The sequence below is a fragment of the Myotis myotis genome, unplaced genomic scaffold (assembly GCF_014108235.1).
Source record: "Myotis myotis isolate mMyoMyo1 unplaced genomic scaffold, mMyoMyo1.p scaffold_m19_p_19, whole genome shotgun sequence".
NCBI lineage: Eukaryota > Metazoa > Chordata > Mammalia > Chiroptera > Vespertilionidae > Myotis > Myotis myotis.
The window spans coordinates 26,454,450-26,477,548 of record NW_023416323.1 but is presented as its reverse complement, the minus strand read 5'-3'; the positions used below and the strand labels follow the sequence as shown (position 1 = coordinate 26,477,548).

General features: G+C 45.8%; 1 protein-coding gene across 1 annotated transcript in view; it reads left to right on the top strand.

Annotated features, from left to right (window-relative positions):
• The window catches only part of HYDIN (HYDIN axonemal central pair apparatus protein), a 343,591-nt gene that overhangs the window by 291,991 nt on the left and 28,501 nt on the right, over window positions 1-23,099 (top strand). The window contains exons 58-71 of the mRNA XM_036346816.1: window positions 678-795; window positions 2,577-2,781; window positions 3,482-3,717; window positions 4,657-4,808; window positions 4,921-5,110; window positions 7,698-7,800; window positions 8,542-8,820; window positions 10,502-10,644; window positions 12,278-12,496; window positions 15,886-16,046; window positions 18,925-19,022; window positions 19,814-20,003; window positions 21,418-21,630; window positions 22,138-22,276. Coding sequence (XP_036202709.1) covers window positions 678-795; window positions 2,577-2,781; window positions 3,482-3,717; window positions 4,657-4,808; window positions 4,921-5,110; window positions 7,698-7,800; window positions 8,542-8,820; window positions 10,502-10,644; window positions 12,278-12,496; window positions 15,886-16,046; window positions 18,925-19,022; window positions 19,814-20,003; window positions 21,418-21,630; window positions 22,138-22,276 — 2,446 coding nt within the window. The remainder of the gene's footprint in view (window positions 1-677; window positions 796-2,576; window positions 2,782-3,481; window positions 3,718-4,656; window positions 4,809-4,920; window positions 5,111-7,697; window positions 7,801-8,541; window positions 8,821-10,501; window positions 10,645-12,277; window positions 12,497-15,885; window positions 16,047-18,924; window positions 19,023-19,813; window positions 20,004-21,417; window positions 21,631-22,137; window positions 22,277-23,099) is intronic.

The window sequence follows — 23,099 nt, the reverse complement described above, 5'->3', positions numbered from 1 at the left end:
TGAGGATTAAAACAATAACAAAAAAAAGAGCATCATGACTATAAATGTGAAGAAAGGGCCAGAATTTAATCTATTGACCATTTCATTTTGTTTAAATGAGATCAGGTAAAAGATTTGTTGTCTATAAGTAATTTCTACACACTGCTTTCCAAAGAACTCAAGTAAACATTTAAAAACTATTATTCTCTTGCAGAATAATTTTCAATGTCCTTATGAGTCATATGTAATAAGTACAATTACTGCGTAATTTTCTCACAGTTGTTAAATGACTTTGGCTAATGGTGAATGCTGACTCTCCTACCCCAATGTCCTCTTAGGCAAAAAAAAAAAAAAGGTGGGGGGGCCCTGATCAGTTTGGCTCAGTGGATGGAGCGTCGGCCTGCGGACTGAGGGGTCCCGGGTTCTATTCCAGTCAAGGGCATGTGCCTTGGTTGCGGGCACATCCCCAGTGGGGAGTGTGCAGGGGGCAGCTGATCGATGTTTCTCTCTCATCGATGTTTCTAGCTCTCTGTCCCTCTCCCTTCCTCTCTGTAGAAAATCAATAAAAAATATTTTTTTAAAAAGGGGGGGCCCTTCCCCCATTCCTAGGAGAAGGGACCTTGCAAGCAGACAGACAGGTGGCATTTAACATCACCACCCCAATCTAAGGGTATATGTACTCTTGCTTCTTTAATTAGAGTCAGCCACGCGAGGACTTTAAGATCCCGGGAAAGCGAGAACTTCTACAAGGCTACCCCTTCCAGAGCAGCCAAGTTCTCAGAAACTACTCAGAAAGAAATAAACATCACTAGCCAGGTAAGGACCCTTTCCCTTGTCCAAAGAAACCCTGTAAGACCACCTTCCAACTAGTCCTTGCACAAACACTCCCCTCCCCAGGATAGCAGGCACGTTAAATAGTTTACTGAAATGCCACTTTCATTTTAAGTGCAGGTGTAATGGCCTTTAATTTGGATACCCTCTTTTGTTTTAAAACCTTCATTGGCTCCTCACCGCCTTCCGATTACATTTCAACTCTTTATATATTTTTTATTTAACAATCTTTTGCTCATAAGAAACAGGAGCCCATTAAGACTGGCTTAAATAAAAGGAGATTCAAAGACACCTGTTTCTAGTAAGATGGAGTTAGATATACTTTTCCCTACTCTTCCCAAACCAAGTACAACTAAACCCCTAGACATTACGTATAAAACAGGTGGAGAGAAAACAAATCAGGTCAGTGAGGGTCCTTGGGACCCAATGAATATCACGGTGGTGAGTCTCCTGAGTTTTCCTTTTGCCTCATATATCTCATCGGGATGCTGAAGGAGCTGGCAACACAAAAACATCACCAGGCACAGATCCAAAAAAGGCCCCAACAAAAGCCTATTCCCACTGGCCAAACAACCAGGACAAGAGCAGCCTGGTAAACCAGAAACCTTCAAATAAGACCTATCCTATGACTGTTGAACATGACAAAACCTAGGATCCTACCCCACCATTGCTAGCAAAGGACCGTGGGAAGACTCTCACCCTTATCCAGGTTATGAGGAGGTGCCTCAACCCCCGGCCAGAATGGTGTCCCAAGAACACGCAGTGGGTAGCCAGGAGTTTCTAGACCTTCCCCCCTCCCCCATTGTTAGTGGAGACACCACATGGGAGCCTTGAGTTTCACCTGACCCAGTGGTAACAGACGTTTCTCCCCCACCCCCAGTGGACCTCCCCACCCAGGCAGCAACAGGACAGTAAGGAAGCTCTCCTCCCCCGCCTTGCCAGGGCGGTAGCTGTTGAGGACTAGTGAGGAGCTGGAGCCCCCACCCTTGCCTGGCAGAAATGAGCAGTCTGAGTGGGGGATTGGACCACCACCCCCACCTGGAGGTGATGAGGCAGTGCTTCTCTCCCCCCTGCCAGAGAGGTCTCAGAGAAAGCCAGGTCAAAGAGGTTTAAGTAAGATCCAAAGTCTCGTAATATAACACCCAAAATGTCCAGGTTTCTCCTGAAACTCGCTTGTCATACTAAGAGCCAGGAAGATCTCAAACTCAATGAAAATAGTCAAGCAACATATGGCAACACCGAGAGGACAGAGCTGTTAGGATTGTCTGACAAAGACACTGAAGCAGCCAACATAGACGTGCTTCTGTGAGCAATTGAAAACACTGTACGTCTCGGCAAAGAAAGAGCAGCCATAAAGAAGAACCAAATGGGAATTCTGGAATTGAAAAAAAAATAAAATAAGCAAAATGTAGAATTTCATGAAGGGGTTCAACAACAGAATGGAGGGCAGATTCCCACCTGGGTAAGTGTCGTAGGATGTGGAACATGTCTGTCCCCCGAAAGCCCCACTCAATCATGATTGGTCAAAGCAAAAGGAGTTATCTCTGTGCTTCATCTGAGAACTTGCTGAGTCGGAAGCACTGAGAGATCCCCTCCCTGAAGAACCCCCAGGCCTTCCCCCCAGGAGAAGAGCTGAGCCCCAGAGGAAGCCTCTGGGGGACCACCCAACAGTCCCTCTTGACCCCATCTCACAGCTCTGGTGGAAGGGCTCAGTCTCTCTCACCCGCGTGGCTCCACCCCTCCCACAATCCCACTGTCTCCTGCAGGCTCGCTACAGCCACGGCATGTTCACCGTGTACCCTGGGTTTGGCTCCATCTCTGCCGGAGGAGCACAGACCCTCACCGTTGACTGCGTGGCTGACCCTGTGGGAAAGTGTGAGGAGTTTATGGCGATCGATATCTCTGACCGAGACCCCAGAGACCACCCTGGCGGCATTCCTTACAGCCTGTTGGCGGAAGCCTGTCTACCAGGTACTGAGCACTCAGAGGGGACCGCATCCCTTACAAGACCTTCCTCTGTAACCGCCCCTCCCCCATGCACATGTGGAGCAAACATGGCTGGGCTGCTACCTTTGGGGCCTTAGAACTTCCTCTAGTCACGTCTTCAGCCACATTTCTCCCTAAAGACCTACAAGGCATGCACACCTACACGGGGATGTGCAGCTTTAAACTCCTAGTTTGGTCTGGGCTTCTCAGATGACCAAGGTTCTCTGGGAATTGTGGTTCGATGGGATCTGGCATAAGTCCCGTATCCAGCCTGTTCATGGCCAGGTCACTCCCTGTGGGCAACACGCGCACGGAGCACAGTGCCGGTGATTGACTGAGCATGCTGCAGCTTTAACCCAGCGGATCTCAGACGGAGCACGGGGAGAGCTTTTGCTTTGGCGAGAGGCGCCCTGCAGCCTCGCACCAAAGGGAGCCAACTGCCTCCTCCTCTCTTAAGCCCACCCCAGATCCTGATCTTACCCCTCCTTGCCATTGGGAGGAACGGTGGTTGGGGTCTGGCGACCCACAAGATCCGTATGAAAGAAATTAGACTATGTCCCATCACTCACACCCTATCTCTCTTCTATGATTGTCCTTTGTCGGAATCCAAACCTCCAAGTGAGGAATTAGAGAAAGCAGGAACTGGGCTACCGGGCTGCGTCTAAGTCTTCCCTCCACTCCCCAGCCTTCGTGACAGACAACAACGCCTCCGTCTTTGAGGAGCACCAGATCTGCAACAGTACCAACCTGTACAGCATCCTGCAGACCACAGAGAGCAAGGGGCTGTTTGTGGAGGATGAGAACAAGTTCATGTTCTGCCATGTCATGGTGGGCCATCAGGCCAAGGCGCGGTTCAAGATGAGCAATGTGGGGAAGATCGCCTGTGATGTGACCATTGTGGTTAAGCCTGTCTCCAACAAGGTAAGCAGCCCCCCTCGGCCCCAGCCCACCTGTGTTGGCTGAAAGCCGGGGAGAGAACTCTTGGAAACCCCTGCTCTGGAGCCTGTCTACATCAGTGGGGATTATCTGACACTCAGGCCCTGCTGGATGTTGTAGGAGGAAACTGGACAGACCACAGAGAGCAGGGGGCTGGGCTGTGAGGAATTTTCTATATATTCTTCACAGTGGAATAGAAAATTCAGAATGACAAGAGAGAGGGCTGAGTCAGTAGGTTTCACTCACCCTTCACTTCCAAGCAGAAGTGCTACAGATGCTATAGTCTTATCTCAGCTGCTCAGTTCTCTGCCCCAAAGTAGAATCTTGGCCCAGGTGTCCTTGTGCCCCAGAGCTGGCATTGTTCACATGGCTGGTGGTGGTGGGGAGACCACCCAGAGGGTTGGCCCAGCCTAGAGCCAGAATAGAGTATGCATTCCCAGGAGGCTGGCACCCACCACAGAGGGACAGGGTTTGGGAGACTAATTCCTCTTATGACTTCCCTCACGCCCCAGTGACATACAGTGACATTATTCTCTGACTTTATTTGGGACACAAAGGAGCAGCTTTCTTCCTTATTTTGTGCTTAAAAACAAACAAACATAAAAAGGTGAGGAAGCCTGATTTCTAAACAAAGATAAGTTTCTAACGGGGGGTTTGCAAGCATGATATGTTCTCCCCGTCCTAAAGTGCAGGCTGTCCATTGAAAAAAAAACAAAGGAAACTTGGTTATTGCTGGAAGATGGGTCCCAGAGTGTCTAGGCTGCCCCTTTCAGGGGCATGACTGTGCAGGCAATGGAACGTGTTTACCCCAGAGCTTCAAGAGGGGAGATTTCACAGCCAGAGCAACAGAGATAAGCAGCAAACTCTGTGTCAGTGCCACATAGCTCACACATGTGTGGGTTCCTGCCCCTCCCCCCTCACCAGGCCACGGCCCGCATCATTGACATCTTTGAAGTGGAACCCAACAAGATGTGTATTGCCAGTCGTTCACATGCCTTTGCCACGGTGACCTTCACCCCCCAGACCATGCAGTCGTACCAGTGTATCTTCGAGGCGACCTTGGATGGCGTGTCCAGGTACCAGCACCCCAGCAACCTCTCCTGCAAGCGGGGCTGCAGGCCACACCCTATGGGATGTCATTCCTGCCATGCCGGGCTGACAGGCCTCCATCTCCCTGTTCCCCTGCAGCATCCAGACCAAGAACCGAAGCCTCGCGTTTGATATCGTGGGAGAGGGGACCCTCCCTCGGGTGACCATTGTGCGGCCAATTCTCCACAACCAGTATGGAAACCTCCTGCTCCTCTTTAAGAGGCTTCTTCTTGGCCAATCAGAGAAACTCCCTCTCATCCTCAAGAACAATGGCAATATCCCCGCCCAGGTACTGCTGGGGGGTGAGGCGCGGGGTGGAAAGGGAGAAGAAGCCTTCAGATGTAAGACTTCTGACACTGAGGTCCCTGCCCTCCCTCTTGTATGAGGGCTTCTTTGATGTTCCTCATCCATTACCCTGTGTTAATGCAGAGGGAAATCTGACATGCTCTCTACCCTCAAGGAGTGTCAGAGAGCAGATTACATAGTCCACTAACAATCACTGCGTGAGGCCGTGTACAACGACATGCACCAAGCTTAGTGGGTGGGATTATGGGTATGCTTAGTGTCGTCTTTGTTTTTTTCTGTAATGAACATTGCATTTATAATAAAGGAAAACAAAAGGAACCTCATTGGGGGTGAGAGATGTAGCATCTGTAGGGACTTCTGGTTCAGCCATTATATTTTGTAAAATTTTATTTTACAAAAAAAAGTGCTAAATTGTGTAAGGGTTAAACCAAAGACTGTAGGACTTTTGAAAATGACCTTGATCCCATCTAGGGGGCCAAGGAAAATTTCCCTCTAAAATGACATCTGAGTGGCACAGCAGGTAACTGGGTTTTAGTTGGTGGGCATGGCAGTGAGTGAGTGCATCCAGGTAGCAAAAGAAAATGGCAAAGACAAAGTCACACAAGCAAAAAAGCAGAAGGTACAAACAGGAGCTAGTAAACACCAGCTTCATGAGAGCATAGTGTACAGGTAGGAGAGCAGTGGGAGATAAATACAGGAGGCAGAGTAAGGGGACAGCTTGTCGAGGGCTTCGGGTTCTGTATATATTGTAAACCCTACAAGACATTATTACTATTATTGTTGTTTATACAGTTAAGACTCTTTTAGGTCTACCCACATGATGATCATGATGATGATGATGATGATGTTTTTTTCTTTTGCTTGTCATTCCTGCATCTCCAACTTTACATCTGAAATCCTTTTCCTACTGACCAAAGAATACTTTTTACTATTTCCTTAATGCGTGTGTGCTGGTAATGGATTCTCTATTTCTATTTTAAAATCTTCATTTCTTCTTCATCTTTAATGTAACTTTTACTGGTTATAGAACACTCTGCGCTAGCGGTTGTTTTCTTTCAGCAAATGGGAGATACCATTCCAGTGTATCCTGGTTTCCACTGTGACTGCTGAGACGCCAGCAGTCGGTCTAAAATGTTCTTTTAAGGCAACCTTTTCCCTCTGACTGTGTTTTACATTGTCACTCTGTATTTGCTTCCTGCTATTTCACTATTATGTGTCTATGTATGGATATCCTTCTTGAAAATCACTGGGCTTCTCGATTCTGCAACTTTTGGAAAATTCCTAGATGTGTGTTCAAATGTTGCTTTTATTCTATTCTGTCCCATTTCTCCTTCTGGGAAGCCAATTAAACATATAGAAGACCATCTCACTACTAGTATATCCTCTATGTCTCACAATCTCACTGTGTTATCCATCCATTTTTCTCTGAGCTTCATTGTGCATAATTTCTTTTGACCTGTCTTCAGTTTATTAACTCTGCCTTTAGTTATAACTAATCTGCTATTAAACCTCCAAATAAATTCTTGTTATTATTTTTTAACTCTAGAATTTCTTTTAGATTATTTTTAAAATCAACATAATTAGGGGTTTTTATATGTTTTTTATTGACTTCAGAGAGGCAAGGAGAGAGGGAGAAAGACATAGAAACATCAATGATGAGAGAGAATCATTGATCAGCTGCCTCCTGCATGCCCCCAGCTGGGGATTGAGTCCACAACCTGGGCATGTGCCCTGACCAGGAATCAAACCGTGACCTCCTGGTTCATAGGTTGACACTCAACCACTGAGCTACGCCAGCCAGGCTGATTTTATTTTTTAAATCAGTGGGCTGGAAAACATCATTTTCCTCCAATTAATTTTGGAGAAAATGCCCACCTTGGTTTTCTCTCATCTTGGTAGGATACTCAACATGACACTGTCAAACAACTCAGGCACTGGTACCTAGGAGACACTGGTTTTTAGAAACTCATATGCATGCAGTCCCTCATGGAATGACAAATATCCATTTTCATTTATTAGTCTAGAGCAGTGGTTCTCAACCTGTGGGTCGCGACCCCTATGGTGCTCAAACGACCCTTTCACAGGGGTCGCCTAAGACCATCCTGCATATCAGATATTTACATGACGGCTCATAACAGTAGCAACATTACAGTTATGAAGTAGCAACGAAAATAATTTTATGGTTGGGGGTCACCACATGAGGAACTGTATTTAAAGGTCCAGAAGGTTGAGAACCACTGGTCTAGAGTATATTTTACAACCACCTCTGTCAACAGCAGAGGCTGTGGCAAACCCACGTTGACACTACTGAGCTGGCTGATCTGGGAAGGTACCTGTGCTCTCTGGGCCTCCAGTTCCTTACCTGGATAACAAGAGCTGCACTAAATGTTCTTTTTTCCTCTCTAAGTCTAATATTTATGATCTCTCCCTCTTCATAAGAAACAAAAACTCTGGCACTAGGCACAATGGCTTTTTTGGGAATTCTTCCAAACAGCACGGGGTCTCACCGTAGCCTCAAAACCCACGAGCAGCCTGTAAGTATAACACTCACTCCTGCTTTCCTTCTCCAGCTGCATGTCGACCTGCAGGACCAACTAGAAGTCTTCTCCCTGAAAGGGAGGCCCACAACCTCCTACATCTACATCATAGAGGAAAACGAACCCCATGCCAAAGGTAAGTTGAGGAAGAGTCGCTTCTAGAGAGCAATGGAGCCCAGTCACTGTTTCAATGGGAGACTAGTCAGGACCCAGAGAGAGCAGGGTGTCTTGTTACCAATGGCCACGCTCAACAGTGCTCATTCCCACACTTGCCCTTGAGTTGGGGTCTTTTTTTTTTTTAATATATTTTTTATTGATTAAGATATTACATATGTGTCCTTGTCCCCACGTTACCCTCTACCCCCCCACCCCCCCACCCCCGCTCATGCCCTCACCCCCCCCGTTGTCCATGTCCATTGATTAGGCCTATATGCTTGCATATAAGTCCTTTGGTTGATCTTTCCCCCTTACCCCCACCCTCCCCTACCTTCCCTCCAAGTCCCGACAGTCCAATCAATGCCTCTCCGTCTCTGGATCAGTCCTTGTTCATCAGCTTATGTTGTTCATTATATTCCACAAATGAGTGAGATCATGTGGTATTTATCCGCTCTCCAGTTCCATCCATGCGTGGCAAATGGTAAGAGTTCCTTTTTCTTCTTCCTCTTCTTAAAGAATACCTTTCAGCATTTCATATAATGCTGGTTTGGTGGTGATGAACTCCTTTAGCTTTTTCTTATCCGTGAAGCTCTTTATCTGACCTTCTATTCTGAATGATAGCTTTGCTGGATAAAGTAATCTTGGTTGCAGGTTCGGGGTCTTTATGGACGCATCTTCCTTTAAGCTGACCCTACAGCATGCTTCTCTCTTCTCTTTGCAGCAAAGAAAGCTCACACGGCCTCCCTGGTGGTTCTTCCCGGAGAGACAGCCGAAGTTGATGTTGTTTTCCGAGCCCGAAATGTCGGGAGGATGACGGGCACCATCCACTTGTCAGTGCTCAACAATCAGTACGAGGACACGATCATCCGCCTGGTGGGAGAAGGCTACGAGGATGACATCACTTTGGACAACGTCCACGGGCTGGTGGCTCCCACCAGCGGGGAGGCCTTCGACATGTCCGAGGTCACCGAGGACGTATCTATGGAAAACTTGGTGGCAGGTGGGAGAAGCAACAGTGAGGTGTTGACCACTGTTGGCTCTTGGGTCATGTTAAATGAGAGTGAAATTTAAAAAACAGATCAACTAGCTTCCTGGGAATTTAGGACCGACTCTCCTCTGCATCCCTGTATGCCCTTTCGTGCCTGGCTCCGTCACTGCTTGCACTCATGTGTACCCTCGAGGGACATTCATGGAGCATCCCTATGCATGTGCCAGGCACTGTGCTGAGCCCTGGAGCTCTGATGAGCAGCCAGCGTCTCTGCCCTTCTGGGGCTTATAGTTTGAATTCCAATTCAAATTTAGCTAATAACCAAAATTTAAACCCCAGATTAGCGAAGAACGGAATACACATCTCTCTGCAGCTTCCTATGTTTATATCTATTAACTGGCTCACGTTGACATTGTCTGTTTCACCTGCACCACGTATCGTGGACATTCTAAGAGAGATGGTGGGCTTGTTTAACAGGTGTAGGCTTGTGCCTCCTCTAGCGCATCATTCTCTGTCGTCTGAGAACCTACAGCATCAGCATTACCTGAGAGTTTCTTAGACATGGGAATTCCAGGCCCGCCCCCAGCACTCACATGCTGATCAGAACCTGCATTCTAGCAGGGCCTCTAGGTGATGTGAGAGTATATGAAAGCTGAAGATATTCTGCTCTGCAGTCTGTCAAGTGCTGCAGCTTCATCTGGTTGACTGCACTCTTTGGGGTAGGAGAGAATTTACTTCCTCGTGACCCTCGGAGAGCATTTGCTAAGCACCCTAACTGTGTGCCTAATTGCTATGAAGCGAATTATACCAACACCATCCCATAGTTTTTCTAGGAGCTTCATTATAGTCCTGGAATAGAGCATTGCGCTGTCTATATGACATGGGTAAAAATCAGCACGCCTCACCCCTGTTTGTGGCTACAGGGCGGCTTCTCTCTTCTCAGAAGTCAAGCAGGAGCCAGCAGTGAGCCCTAGTTCAGAAATCAAATTTTATACTTCTGAGAGACTTGCCAGATTTAGAAAATCAGACTATAGAAGTCCCCGTTAAATGTGAATTTCAGGCCTGGCCGGAGTGGCTCAGTGGTTGAGCGTCAACCTATGAACCAGGAGGTCACAGTTTGGGGGGCGTGTAGGAGGCAGCCAATCAATGATTCTCTCATCATTGATGTTTCTGTCTCTCCCTCTCCCTCTCCTTTTTTCTCTGAAGTCAATACAAACACATTTTTCTAAAAAATGTGATTTTGAGATAAATTATGAATTATTTTTTGGTTTAAGTATATCCCAAAATATTGCACGGGGCATGTTTATACTAAAAATTATTCATAGTCTATTTGTAATTCAAATGTAATGGGACTCCTGTATATTATCTGGCAACCCTAACCCTTAGTAGTAATGTTTCAGCAAATAAATGGAGTTGGGGACTGTGTTATCTCTTGAAGGTAAGGGCCAAGGTGGGTGGATGGAAAGATGGATGGATGGATGGATGGATGGATGGATGGATGGATGGATGGATAAGTAGATTCCCCAAGGAAGGAAAGCTTACTGCTCAGGACTCCAGTTTTTCCAATAGAACAATCCAAGGAGGGAGGGGTTACATGAGGATGCGACACATTGTCTTTCTGGTGCTGCCTCGGCTGGGTCGGGGCCCTGGGAGGAGGCCGGGGGACCCACATGCCTTCTGCTCTGTTCCCTAGCTGCTCTGGTGGACCACATTCAGTTTGGGGACTGCCACATTGGAAGCAGCTATAGCGTGAGCTTCACAGTCACTAACCACAGCCAAGTGAATGTGATTCGGTTTGAATGGCCCTCGTTAGCTACAATTACCTTTGCCCCACAGGTAAGTGAAAGCTACTTACTGTTTCTGGACTCCTTTAGGCCTAAGCCAAACCTATTTGATTGTTAGTCCATTCCTGTGGATACACACACACACACACACACACACACACACACACACACCCTCTGATCTAAGAGCAGAGAGTGAGGTCTGCCAAGACTGTTGCTAGACTGATGTTGAGAAATTCCATGGAAGCCTGTGTGGATAGAAAAGGTCCCAGTCTTCCTATCCCGGAGTGTACACCTGTGTCCCCCTAGGTGTGTGTTCTTTAAGCATTAGTGGTTCGCTAAAAGATAAAATGGGGATGATGGTTTCTGTGGACAACTGAGATTTAGAACATGTTTCAAGTTACATCTTTCTCTTAAAGACCCCCCCAGTGCCCTTCAGCATTCTAACACCTAGCTAAGTGTGTTTTACCTGCAATTTTCTAACCCCTCCTTTTAGCATCTCACAGCGCACATTTTGTGAATTGCTGACCAAATCTCACCATTGACCAAGGCCTTGGACAACATGGTAGCAGATCCTAGCCTCTGGCCCGCAGGCGCTTTTCATTGATAACTGACTTCTGAGGAACAGCGCAGGAGGCAGTGCGTATGTCTGTGTGTACCAGGACACTGATACATGCAGACATACCCACTGCCTCCCGCTCTGTTCCAGCCACCAAGTCTTCAAGCACAGAATTCTCAGGGCATAGAGCGAGGGGGTTGGGGCCCCACCTTTAAAGCTTGGACGCTTCCTGGCGAGATGTGAATCATTAGTGAAAGTAGACAGGGATAAGCTTCTTATAGTCCACACACACACTCACCCCTCCACACCCTTCCACACACACACTCACACTCACGCTCCTGTATATGCACACACATATTTGTGGCCCTGGGAAGTATGGTAAGTACAAAGCTTTTTTCTCCTTTCATCTTCCAGAAGAGGCAATTTCAGAAATATGAAAGGACTAGAATATATATATATATGCATATATATATGCATATGTATGTATATATATATATGCATGTATATGTATATATATATTTCATATATATGTTGTTTTATATATGTGAGTTTTGTTTACATATGAGTTTTGGTATATGTGAGAGTATTGTATGTGCGTGTTTATGTATGTGAAATCATAAATGATTTTTTCTACAGCCCAAATTGGATTTCTCATGTATTTGCTGTATATTTCAGCAAATCTGAGCCTTTTTGGTCTCAGGATTCCTAAACATTATTGAGGATACCCCCCAAAGAGCTTTTGTTTATGTAGGTTATATCTATCAATATTTACCATATTAGAAATTAAAACTGAGAGTGTTTTTAAAAACTGCATTCATTTATTAATTTTAAAATATAATAATAAGCCCATTGCATGGTCATATAAATATATTTTTATAAAAACAGCTATATCTTTCAAAATAAAAAAAATTGAAATTGCGTGAGAATAGAGGCATTATTTTGCATTTTTATAAATCTCCTTAATATCTGACCTGATAGAAGAGACAGCTAATCCTCATATTTGCTTCTGCATTCAGCCTAATGCTATATCATATGTCACATAACTGCTGGAAAACTCCATTGTATAGTCATGAGAAAATGATTATATAAGATTGAATTCCCAAGTGTCTAACACCAGGCTCTTCCCCAGACTGGCCACCTCCACCCTGGGTGTGCCAAGGACATCGTGATGACCCTGAGGTCAGACATACCCATCAACATGAAGAAGATGGACATCAAGTGCAAGGTCTCCAAGATCCTGTTTCAGCAACCTGCAGACCATGTCCCCGACTGGGATGACCGCATGCGCACAGTCAAGTGGGTGGACATGCCCAGAAACATGCCCGGGACTTTCACTCCAAAACGAAAAGTGAGTAGAGACTTTAATCCCAAATCTGGCCAGGCCTGCCAGGCCTGGATGCCTACTGCCCTCACCATTGCCCTGTCTCACCATTTCCTTCTTTCATGGAAAAAGAAATTGTTCCCATTCAACTTGATTTTTTTTAACATATATATTTTTATTGTGAACAGTATTACAGATGTCCCCATTTCCTCCTCCCCTTGCCCCCTTCGTAATTAAGAAAGACCCTGCCCCGCCCCCCCTCCCCCAACGCTTCACTGCACTATTGTCTGTGTCCATGGGCTATGCATATAAGTATATTATTTCTTTGGTTTATCCCTTCTCATCCCCTCCCCCCTCTCAGATATGTCAGTCTGTCCCAGGCCTTGGGACTTATTTTGTTGGTCAATTTATTTTGTTCATTAGATTCCACAGATAAGTGAGATCATATGATATTTGTCTTTCTCTGACTGGCTTATTTCACTTAGCATAATAATCTCCAGGTCCATCCATGCTGTCCCAAAGAGTGAGAGATCCTTCTTTTTTAATAGCCGCAGGGCATTCCATTGCCATTCCACTTGACTTTGATCTCAAAAGTGGCAAACTGAACTTCCAAGCATGCCACCTGCCATCCATACTACACATATCACATGAACCACACCTCTGAGTTGGTAGAGCTTTAGATTAAGCTTTGATATCTCACTGAGCAAGTCCTCTCACCTTTTTCTTCTTCAAAAATGTCATGGCTGGTCTTTTCGTTGTTTCCCTTTTCCCTCAGGTGTCCAGAATTAGATTAATGGTAGACAGAATCTCATCTCTGGTCCGTGCATGTCCCTCTTTTAATTATTCCTTGGTTGGTTCCCTTGTAATAATATAAACCAAGTTGAACCCACACACAGCACAGGAAGTAGAACGTGGATTACCTATGTGTTTCTCAGCCGTGCCTTCCCTCAGCCTCCTTCCTAGAGGACGTCATCTCCTGAATCTTTTTTGCTCATTCTCTTGATTTTTGTCTTTTGTTTCTTTTTTAATCTATGCAACTAAACATTTAATTGTAGTTTTTTTTACTTTATTTGCTTTAAGGTTGTTGCATGTGCTTATCCATATTGTGGCATGTGGCTACAGTACACCCATTTCTCTGCTATATAAAATTCCATTATTATTTACCATCCATTCTTCTTTTGAAAGCTATTTGGGGCTTCTCTAGAATGGACTGTGTTCCTATGAGCATTATTATTCATGTCACATTGTATTCATTTGAAAGAGTTTATATTTCCAGAAGTGGAATTGCTGAACCACAGGATATAGGAATGTTCAACTTTCCAGGGTAACTCCCAAATGTTTTTCCAAAGTGCTGTACCAACTTATACTTCTACTAGCAAAGAGATCCCATTGATCTATGATCTCGCCAACATTTGGCATTGTCGGATTTTTTTATTTTTATCTTTGAAATGAATAGGAAATAGCCCTGGCCAGGTGGCTGGGTTGGTTGGAGCATCATCCCACACACTAAAAAGGTTGTGGGTTCATTCCCCGATTTGGGGCATGTTCAGGAGGCAACTGATCAATGTTTCTCTCTCTTTCTCTCCCTTCTTTCTCTTTGAAAATTCAGTAGAACATATCCTCAGGTGAGGATTGAAAAAAAAAAAAGAAACAAATAGAAAATAGATTCATTTTGGGCCTTTGCATTTCCCCAGTCACTAAAGTTGAATACTTCTTCATGTGATTATTGGCCATATAAGTTATCTCTTAATGTAAATGCATTTTGCCCATTTTTCACCTATGATGCTTGTCCTTTGTATGTGTCATTTTATTTTTTATAAACTCTACTTTATATATTTTGTCTGCAAACATCTTCACCAAATTTTAGCTTATCTTTTCACTTTCTTTGATTTATCTTTTTGTGAACAAAAATGTTCATCTCTCCCTTTATAATTATTTATTTTTGTGTCTTGTTTTTAAAACCTTTCTCTAACAGTGAAGAAAATAATCACTGTGTGTGTGTGTGTGTGTGTGTGTGTGTGTGTGTGTGTCCCACCTGGGTATTATGGTATGAGGCAAGAGTCCAATTTTATATTTTTCCATCTAGATAACTAATCTTGCCAAATCCCTTTTGGGCCCAGCACTTCTTTTGTGATCTGCCGTGACTCCCTTGTCATCTAAATTTCATATGTGCCTAGATGTTTCTTGTCTCTATAGTCTATTGCCAATTTTTCTACCCCTGTGCCAGTTTTACGCTTCTTTAATTCCTGTAGCTTCATAATCAGCCTTGATATCTGGAAGGGAGGTCCCTCCTCCATACTGTTTTGTTCTGTTTAGTTATTTTTGGCCCTTTGTTTTTCAAAATAATTGTGCAATCCATTTACCAAGTACAATTGACCTTTGAACAACATGGATTTGAATTGTGTGGGTCCACTTACAGCAATATATATAACAGACTTTTTTCAATAAATACCGTCAATCTATTTTCTCTTTCTTGTGACTTTCTTAATAACATTTTCTTTTCACTATCTTGCTTTATTGTAAGAATACAGTATATAATAGATATAGCAGACAAAATATTCTTAATTGACTATTAATGTTACTAGTAAAGTCAACAGTAGGCCATTCATAGTTAAGTTTGGGGGGAGTCAAAGTTATACACAGAGCTCAGTGCCCCTCACCCCCATATTGTTCAAGGGTCAACTATACTATAAAATGGAAAATTCATTGGAATTGGATTGCACCTATAAGTCAGTTTAGGAAGAATTGATAATTTAATAATATTATTCCATCCTTTCCATTAACAAGGTATGTCGCTCTATTTACTTAGGTCTTTAAGATTTTTTTACTACCATTTGGTGTCTTTAATAGTATTAGGACTCTTTAGATTTTTTTTATTTTTTCTTGGGTCTATTTTAATTAAATTATTTTTTAGGAATTTGCCCTTCAACTAATTTTTCATATATATTTCCATAAAATTATTCATAATATTTTTTACCATATGTTTAAATATGTAGGATCAATAATAATGTCCCTTTTTCATTTCTGATGTTGGTTATTTGTATTTTTCCTGATCAATCTCACCAAAAGTCTTTCAAATCTTTTCAACTAACTTTTGGCTTTGTTGGGCCTTTCTGTTTTAGACTTATTTTCTGTTTTATTAATATCTGTTCCTATCTTTATAATTTTCTTCCTTCTACCTTCTTTGGAGTCTGTCTGACCCTAAACTCATGTCTGTGCATCTCTGATGCCCTCAGTAATTTCTCACTTCCTTCCCATTAATGAGTCATTTTAGGTTTTCCTTCATCTTTAACTCTGGAATGTGACTTTACAGATTGGTGTTAATTTGCCGTGCAGAGTAGTGTGCTGTTATTCCCCACGGTGTCCCTGTGACAGCTGGCTGTGCATCACTGAAGACGCGGCTGCCTTTGTTACAGGTGATAGAGACGGACCCTGAGCCTGCGCACTCGGTGCTGGAAGAGCACTACCGAGAGCTGATGCTGCAGGTCAGCGCCAACGTGAACTTCGCATCCTACCAGTGCCCGACGAGCGAGGTGCACTTCAAGGACACGCTGGTGTACCAGGCCCGAGTGTTTCAGTGAGTCCTCAGAAGCCTCCCAGCGCTCAACGTTCTTTCATCTCGTCATCCACTCAGACTTTAACCAAACCTGCATTCAGTGTCTACGACAGCACATACCAGGCGTCGCCTGTCGCATGCACCAGAGTGTCTTCGTGGTGCCAATGAAACACTCAGACCCACAAAGCAATTGAAGTTTACACTTGAAATCAAGATAGGCAGGGAACTGGCACCAGCTGCTCAGCTTCAGAGGGAAGAGTCCTCACAGCAATCCGTACCACGACCCAGGAACTGTGTGGGGCCCCGGGTGACAGCTCAGGCAATATCCACACTAGTGGGGGGATAGGGCCCATCCTCAGCTAAGAAGCCCCATGACTAACAGAAGCAGCATTTCTCATGACCACTCCATAGGTGTCGCTTCCAGGATCCCTGCAGGGGACATGCCCAGTTACAAGAGTCACTACACTCAGAGAACCCCACACCTATAGCTTCCCTCCAGATAATCATTACTCATCCAGACCAGTTGCAATTTGCCAAGCGGGAGTCATTTCTACCATAAACAACATTGCCTATTAAGACCGCTGGCATTTCTCCTTTATTTTCCAGGGAAACTGAGCTAGAAAGTTAGTTCAAAGTCAGAATTGTCCTTAGAAGGAGAAAGGGTTATAGTAACCCTTCACCCACACTCAGACACAGGGCTACAAGGATGCCATGGGTTCTGCTCTCAGAGTTCATGGTCTCGGGGGGGAGTGGGGGAATAGGTGACAGTAGGGGTCATGGTAGCGGCAGCACCGTGTCCTGCGTAGGCAGTAAGAGTGCCTAAGGCAGCCCTAACCGGTTTGGCTCAGTGGATAGAGCGTTGGCCTGTGGCCTGAAGGGTCCCGGGTTCGATTCTGGTTAAGGACATGTACCTTGGTTGTGGGCACATCCCCAGTGGGTGGTGTGCAGGAGGCAGCGGATCAATGTTTCTAACTCTCTAACCCTCTCCCTTTCTCCCTGTAAAAAAAAATCGATAAAATATATATTTTTTTAAAAAAAAAGAGTGCCTAAAGCAGACTGACATGGGAGAGATGGAGTATCAGGGAAGGCTCCCCAAAGTGGTGCCCCAGCTGAATTTTGGAGACCAGATAGGAGATAGCCCAGGGAAGAAGTGAGAAAAAAGGGCCTTCTAAGCAGAGAGAGCAACACAGACAAAAAGAAAAGGACTGTGACTAATCTTTGAGAATTACAAAAGCAGAAATGAAAACCGCTGACATTTCTACTTTGTAAACATTAGTAACTGACTTGGTCACCTCATTTTGCATTTGGTGCCCTTGAAGTGTCCTCTCAAGTTATCATAGCAGCAAACGGCACAAGGAAAGGAGTGGGATCTTCTGCTGATGCCCATTGCACCTGAAGCAGGGATCAGCAAGCTGTGCCCGTGGGCCCAAGCCAGCCAGCCACCTATTTTTGTAATTGGGTTTGCTGGCACAAGGCCATGCCCATTCGTTTCTGCATCGTCCGTGGCTGTGTTTGCACAATAGCAGAGTGAGTGATGGCTGCAGAGACCTACTGCATGCAAAGGCCAAAAAAAATGTTCCTCTATGGCCCTTTACCTAAACCCAGAATTCTTTTTGTGAAGACTACTCCGTGCCACTAAGATTCCTCCACTTTATAAAAATTTCCTTTAGACTGAAGGCCACTACTCACGCATTCACACCATGAACATAAGCCCCTGAAGTCAACGCACTTGACTTCAGACATACCTGCTGGACTACCTGGATGGGATAATGGAGATCTAATCCCTAAACCCATCCTAGACCTCCTCCCCTAAAACCAGGAGAGCACTGTGTTTCTTTCTCTTACACAATCATTTTCTTTCTTTCTTTTTTTTAAGTCCTCACTCAAGGATATTTTTTCCATTGATTTTTAGAAAGAGGGGAGGGGAGGAGAGAGAGAGAGAGAGAGAGAGAGAGAGAGAGAGAGAGAGAGAGAAGAGAAGAGGAGAGGAGAGGAGAGGAGAGGAGAGGAGAGGAGAGGAGAGGAGAGGAGAGGAGAGGAGAGGAGAGGAGAGGAGAGGAGAGGAGAGGAGAGGAGAGGAGAGGAGAGGAGAGAGAGAGAGAGAGAAACATTGATGTGAGAGAGATACATCAATTGGTTGCCTCCCGCATGCACCTAGGGGCTGGGGGCGGGGGATGGGGAGAGGGGATTGAGCCTACAACTGAGATACATGCCCTTGACCCAGAATCAAACCTGAGACCCTTCAGTCCGTGGGCTGATGAGCAAAGCAGCCAGGGCCACAATCATGTCCTTGTATCAAGACCTCATCCTCCTGCTGTCACTGTCTATGATCAAGTTTAATAGTGATTCCGGAAAAAGCTTCTCTCTCCCACTTCTTGTCTTGGAGCAGGGAAACTTGAGGCAAGAAGAATTTGAGACAAGTATCTCAGCCAGTGAAAGCATCTCAGGAAGAGGTCAGGTGGCTTCTGAGGACAGGGACATTATTTCTGGCGGGAAGTGATTCACGAAGGGAAGGGGCTATGGAATTTGCACCCCAGGAAGGTACTCTCAGGTGAAACAGATTTTTGTTTCCTCTCTCCTGGGAATTTTCAGGATTACCATGGCACAGGCTGAGAGTTCATCGCATAAGGTGCCAGGGGATGACTTTAAGGGCTAAACGTGGATATTTTCACTTTCAATGGCTATGCATATATTTTGTGTTTTGGAAGGAAATGTAATCGGTACATCAAATGCATGATTTCAGATAACATTGCTTAAAACTTGCCTTTTGAAGAAATATTTTAAAAACAAAGTGACTTCACCCAAAGGAAAAAGTAAAAGTTTTAGATGATGGATGTGCCGACAAGACACAAATCATTTGCAGCACGTTTCTCAAATGCGTTCCCCCATCTGTGTGCAGGTTGGAGCTGGTTAACACAGGGAGTGTGCAGCTGGAATTCAGCTGGACCTTGGAAGAGACAGCGAAGACTGTCAGCTTTGCAATGCCAGAAAACCAAGGTAAATGCGATGGCAGGTAAAACCTGGGGTGAACGGAGTGCCCGGTTAGTAGAAGAGCCTTGCTCCCTCGGCCCAAGGAGCTATGGAGAAGCAGAGCCGAGGCCTCCTGGTGTCTGTAGAGACAATTGGGCCTGAGACCTCAAGAGCTGACCTCTGCCCTCCTGGGGCCTGGACCCTGCCCCCTCCCCACCTCTCACAAGGCCAGCATCCCAGCTCAGGTCCCTAGGAATCTTTCCGATGTTAACCTTTTAGAAGATTACAGTCCCTTGGAGACAATGGTGAAAGCTATGAGCTGTCTCCCCAGGAAATCACATACCTTGCCCGACTTGCAGCTGATGCACGTGCAGCACTTTAAAAAAGGGACCCAGCAGGAATAATATCCATTATTCCTGCTTCAATATGGCAGATTCCCAGACCTTCCAAACGGCCCTTTTCCATGGGCCCTGGATCGTGAACTCCTGCTTTAAAACAGTGATTCTCCAAAAACTATGTTCACTACCCATTCTTTTTGAGGCACAAGACCCACAGGTATCTACTTGGCCCACTCCCTTGGACCAAAGGGAAACAAATTTGAAAGCTTGATGGAATTAATGACAATATTTTTTTCACGAGTCACCTGTGAGAGCTAGGAGTCAATTCCTTACCCCTAGAGCCTAAAGTTAACTATATCTGCTAGAAGAGGTGAGCTCCTAGACCCCACGGAGGGTCCCTAAGGACCTGCGAGTGGGATGCCTTCTCCTTGTCCTCCCACTGCAAATTCAGAATGTCACTGGCTCTCTGTCTGTCCCCAGGTTCTCAAAAAGATCAGCTGAGCCAGGGCAGCACCGCGGACAGCGCCGTGGAACACTCAACTGACCCTTCCCCACTGTCCTTCTCTGTGGTTCCCATCTCTGGCGTTGTGCCAGTGGGGAAGGCTGAGAAGATCCAAGTGAAATTCTCCCCATTGGAGGTTGGAGACTTCGAGAGCACTATTATCTGCCAGTAAGGAGATGTGCTCCCCAGACAAAGCTCTGCCCCTCCTGTCCCTCTTCTCTGCTACCACGACCACCATTCTTCCCAACCCGGGCCCCTCCACAGCCCCAACTTGCCACATTTCGCTTTGGAAAGATTCGAAGGCGCTAGCTTTTGGAGAACAAGGAGAATGGAGTCTTTTGTGTTGCTCAGCAACCCTCTCTAGACCCTTCTTCTGCCCCACCTCTCTCTTCCTGGCCCCAGACAAAAGTCCACTGGGCAACAAAATAGTTGGCAGCCAGGTGGGTTCCAGTCCTGGGACAAGCATGAACCTAGGAAGGCTTTTTTGTACCTTTACCGATACCAGGTTTCCTTGACTATAAGATGCAAGTAACAATAACACCTTGCAGAGTTCGAGTTAAGACTGAATGAGGTAACTCCCTGAAGCTTAGAACAGTGCCTGGCACACAATAAGCACAACAAGCATTAGGTGGTGGGGACGGTGGAGGTTGTAGACCTGGTGCATGGTAAGCAAGGAAGAGATGGGGTCCAGACTGAGTTAGAGAAAACCAATCCAATAGCTCCTGGCCATGAGAGTCCCTGATGTGGTACCCACTCCCAGGGCAGCTCCATGGAGAACTACTACAGAAGGATCCCATGAACCATGGCTGAGTGTGGCAGGGACCTACGTGAGCATAAGAGCCTCCTGCAATCACACTGCAGGGACCCTCCTGCACCTGGGTCACCTCAACTTGGATCTGGGGCTGAAAGTCTGCTTACATCCAGTGTACTTTCTCTGAGGAGCTCAGGATACGTTTTTAGGATCTCAGCATCACTTTTCATATCCCACAAATGCCTCTGAGAGGGCCAGAGGGTACGCCTCTGTGCTCATTTTACAGCAGGGAGATGTTCTCAACCCTGGTGTGGGAAGTAACTCAGTAACACACTTAGGGACACAGAAGAGACCAGAATTCAGGCTTCTCATACTCAGCCTATTCACACATTCATCCACTCAACCACTAATTAATGAATACCTACTATGTACTGGTCAAGACACTGAGGTTATATTGTTGACCAAGATAGAACCAGCCTCTACGCTCATGGAGCTCATATTTATATTTTAGTAGATGTAATATTCATTTCCAACCAACTAAGAAAGCAACAATTGGCTAAAACTAAAAAATAAATAAAAATAACCATATCCGCCCTCACCGGTTTGGCTCACTGGATAGAGCATCGGCCTGGGGACTGAAGAGTCCGGGGTTCGATTCTGGTCAAGGGCATGTACCTTAGTTGCAGGCACATCCCCAGTAGGGGGTGTGCAGGAGGCAGCTGATCGATGCTTCTCTCTCATCCATGTTTCTAACTCTCTATCCCTCTCCCTTCCTCTCTGTAAAAAATCAATAAAATATATTTTTAAAAAAAAATAACCATATCCTCTCAGGATTCCCAACCTACTACCTGGAGAGCAAGGCCCAGTCATATCAGCAAAAGGACGGAGCTTCTTGCCCATCTGCCACTTTGAACTGAAAGAGTCGGACTACATCACTGGTCATCGGCACAACCCGGATCTCCGAGGACCTGGTGGTGGGCCTCTGGACCCAAACACCCGGGTGATCGAGTTCACCAGTGTGGGCATAGGAGCGAAGAATCTCCGGTGAGTTGCCTCGGTTTGCATCAGTTGAGTTCATATCAGTCAATCCTTCTAAAGAACTCAGAGGAAGAATTCAGAGACTTGAGTTGGATGGGTTCCTAGAAGCAGTTTGATACGCTGGGGTTTGACTTGAGAGAGCTGCTACAGTAAGGAAATTGAATTCAGTCTCCTTAGTTTTGATACCGGAGGGGCGGGGGGGAGGCGGGGGGGGGGGCGGGGGGCAGGGGGGCATTTAGAAGGCATAGAATCCCTAACCACCACCTTGAACACAGAGGATCACTGGGACAGAAGGGCCCTTAGCACCATTATTTCTCCAAAGTTCGGAGCTCCAGCCATACGTTGGGCCCCCACGTGAGGTGTGGTTTTTATTTCTACAGTAAAAAAGTATCTGCAACAGTTCTGGTTCCCACGTAGAGGGACCGAGCCAGGGCAGTTAGGTCCTGAGAAAGTGTCTCTTAATCCTCAACCCTCCCTCTCACTCTCTGCTGTCGATTCTTCCCCCTTGGCCAGGACGTTTACAATCCTGAACCCGACCGCTAGCACCTACTGCTTCCGCTGGGTCTCTGAAGAAATGGAAAGTCTCCAGAACCCTTCAGCCTTCACCTGCCTCACAGAGAAGGGCTGCATCCACCCTGAAAAGAAAGCCGAGGTGTGTGTGTGTGTGTGTGTGTGTGTATGAGGACCGCTCGGCCCAAGGCTTCAATCATTCTATCTCTCTGCACAGCAAGTGTGCCATAGACCAGCGATAGAGTTAGGGTGGACAGCCTAAGGGTGAGTCCATCCACACGTGTTTTTTGAGTGGCTACCATATAGGTTAGGCCTGTGGTCAGCAAACTCATTAGTCAACAGAGCCAAATATCAACAGTACGACTGAAATTTCTTTTGAGAGCCAAATTTTTAAAACCTAAACTATATAGGTAGGTACATTGTTATTAACTTAATGAGGGTACTCCTAAGGCTTAGGAAGAGCCACACTCAAGGGGCCAAAGAACCGCATGTGGCTCGCGAGCCGCAGTTTGCCGACCACGGGGTTAGGCAGTCCTCATGGACAAGACAGACCTGAGCTCACTTGGTTGGCCATGGAGAAGCAGATCTCTAGTATTTGGGGTTTAAAAAAATTGAGATGATTAAAGCAGAACAGGGAAGCTGGACACCCACCAAAGCCTGGACACTATGGGACAATGTTATTTTTGTCCAAGGGACTGACAGCTGTGAAAGGACACAGATGTGTTTTCACTTGGTCAGGATGAAAGTCAAAGCAGAACACTGGCGTCATGTCCCACGTCTCAGGCCTGCAGTCTCCACAGTGACACAGGTGAGGGGGTCCAGCTTAAAGAAACATGAGCTCGCTGGTCAAAACAGATCTGCGGGTCCCCTGTCCTGTAAGTCCTGCAGGGAATCTTAGAGTCAGAAACAAATCCGGGAAACAGAAATCATGCATTCGGCTGCCTCCAGGAAGGTCATACAAACGA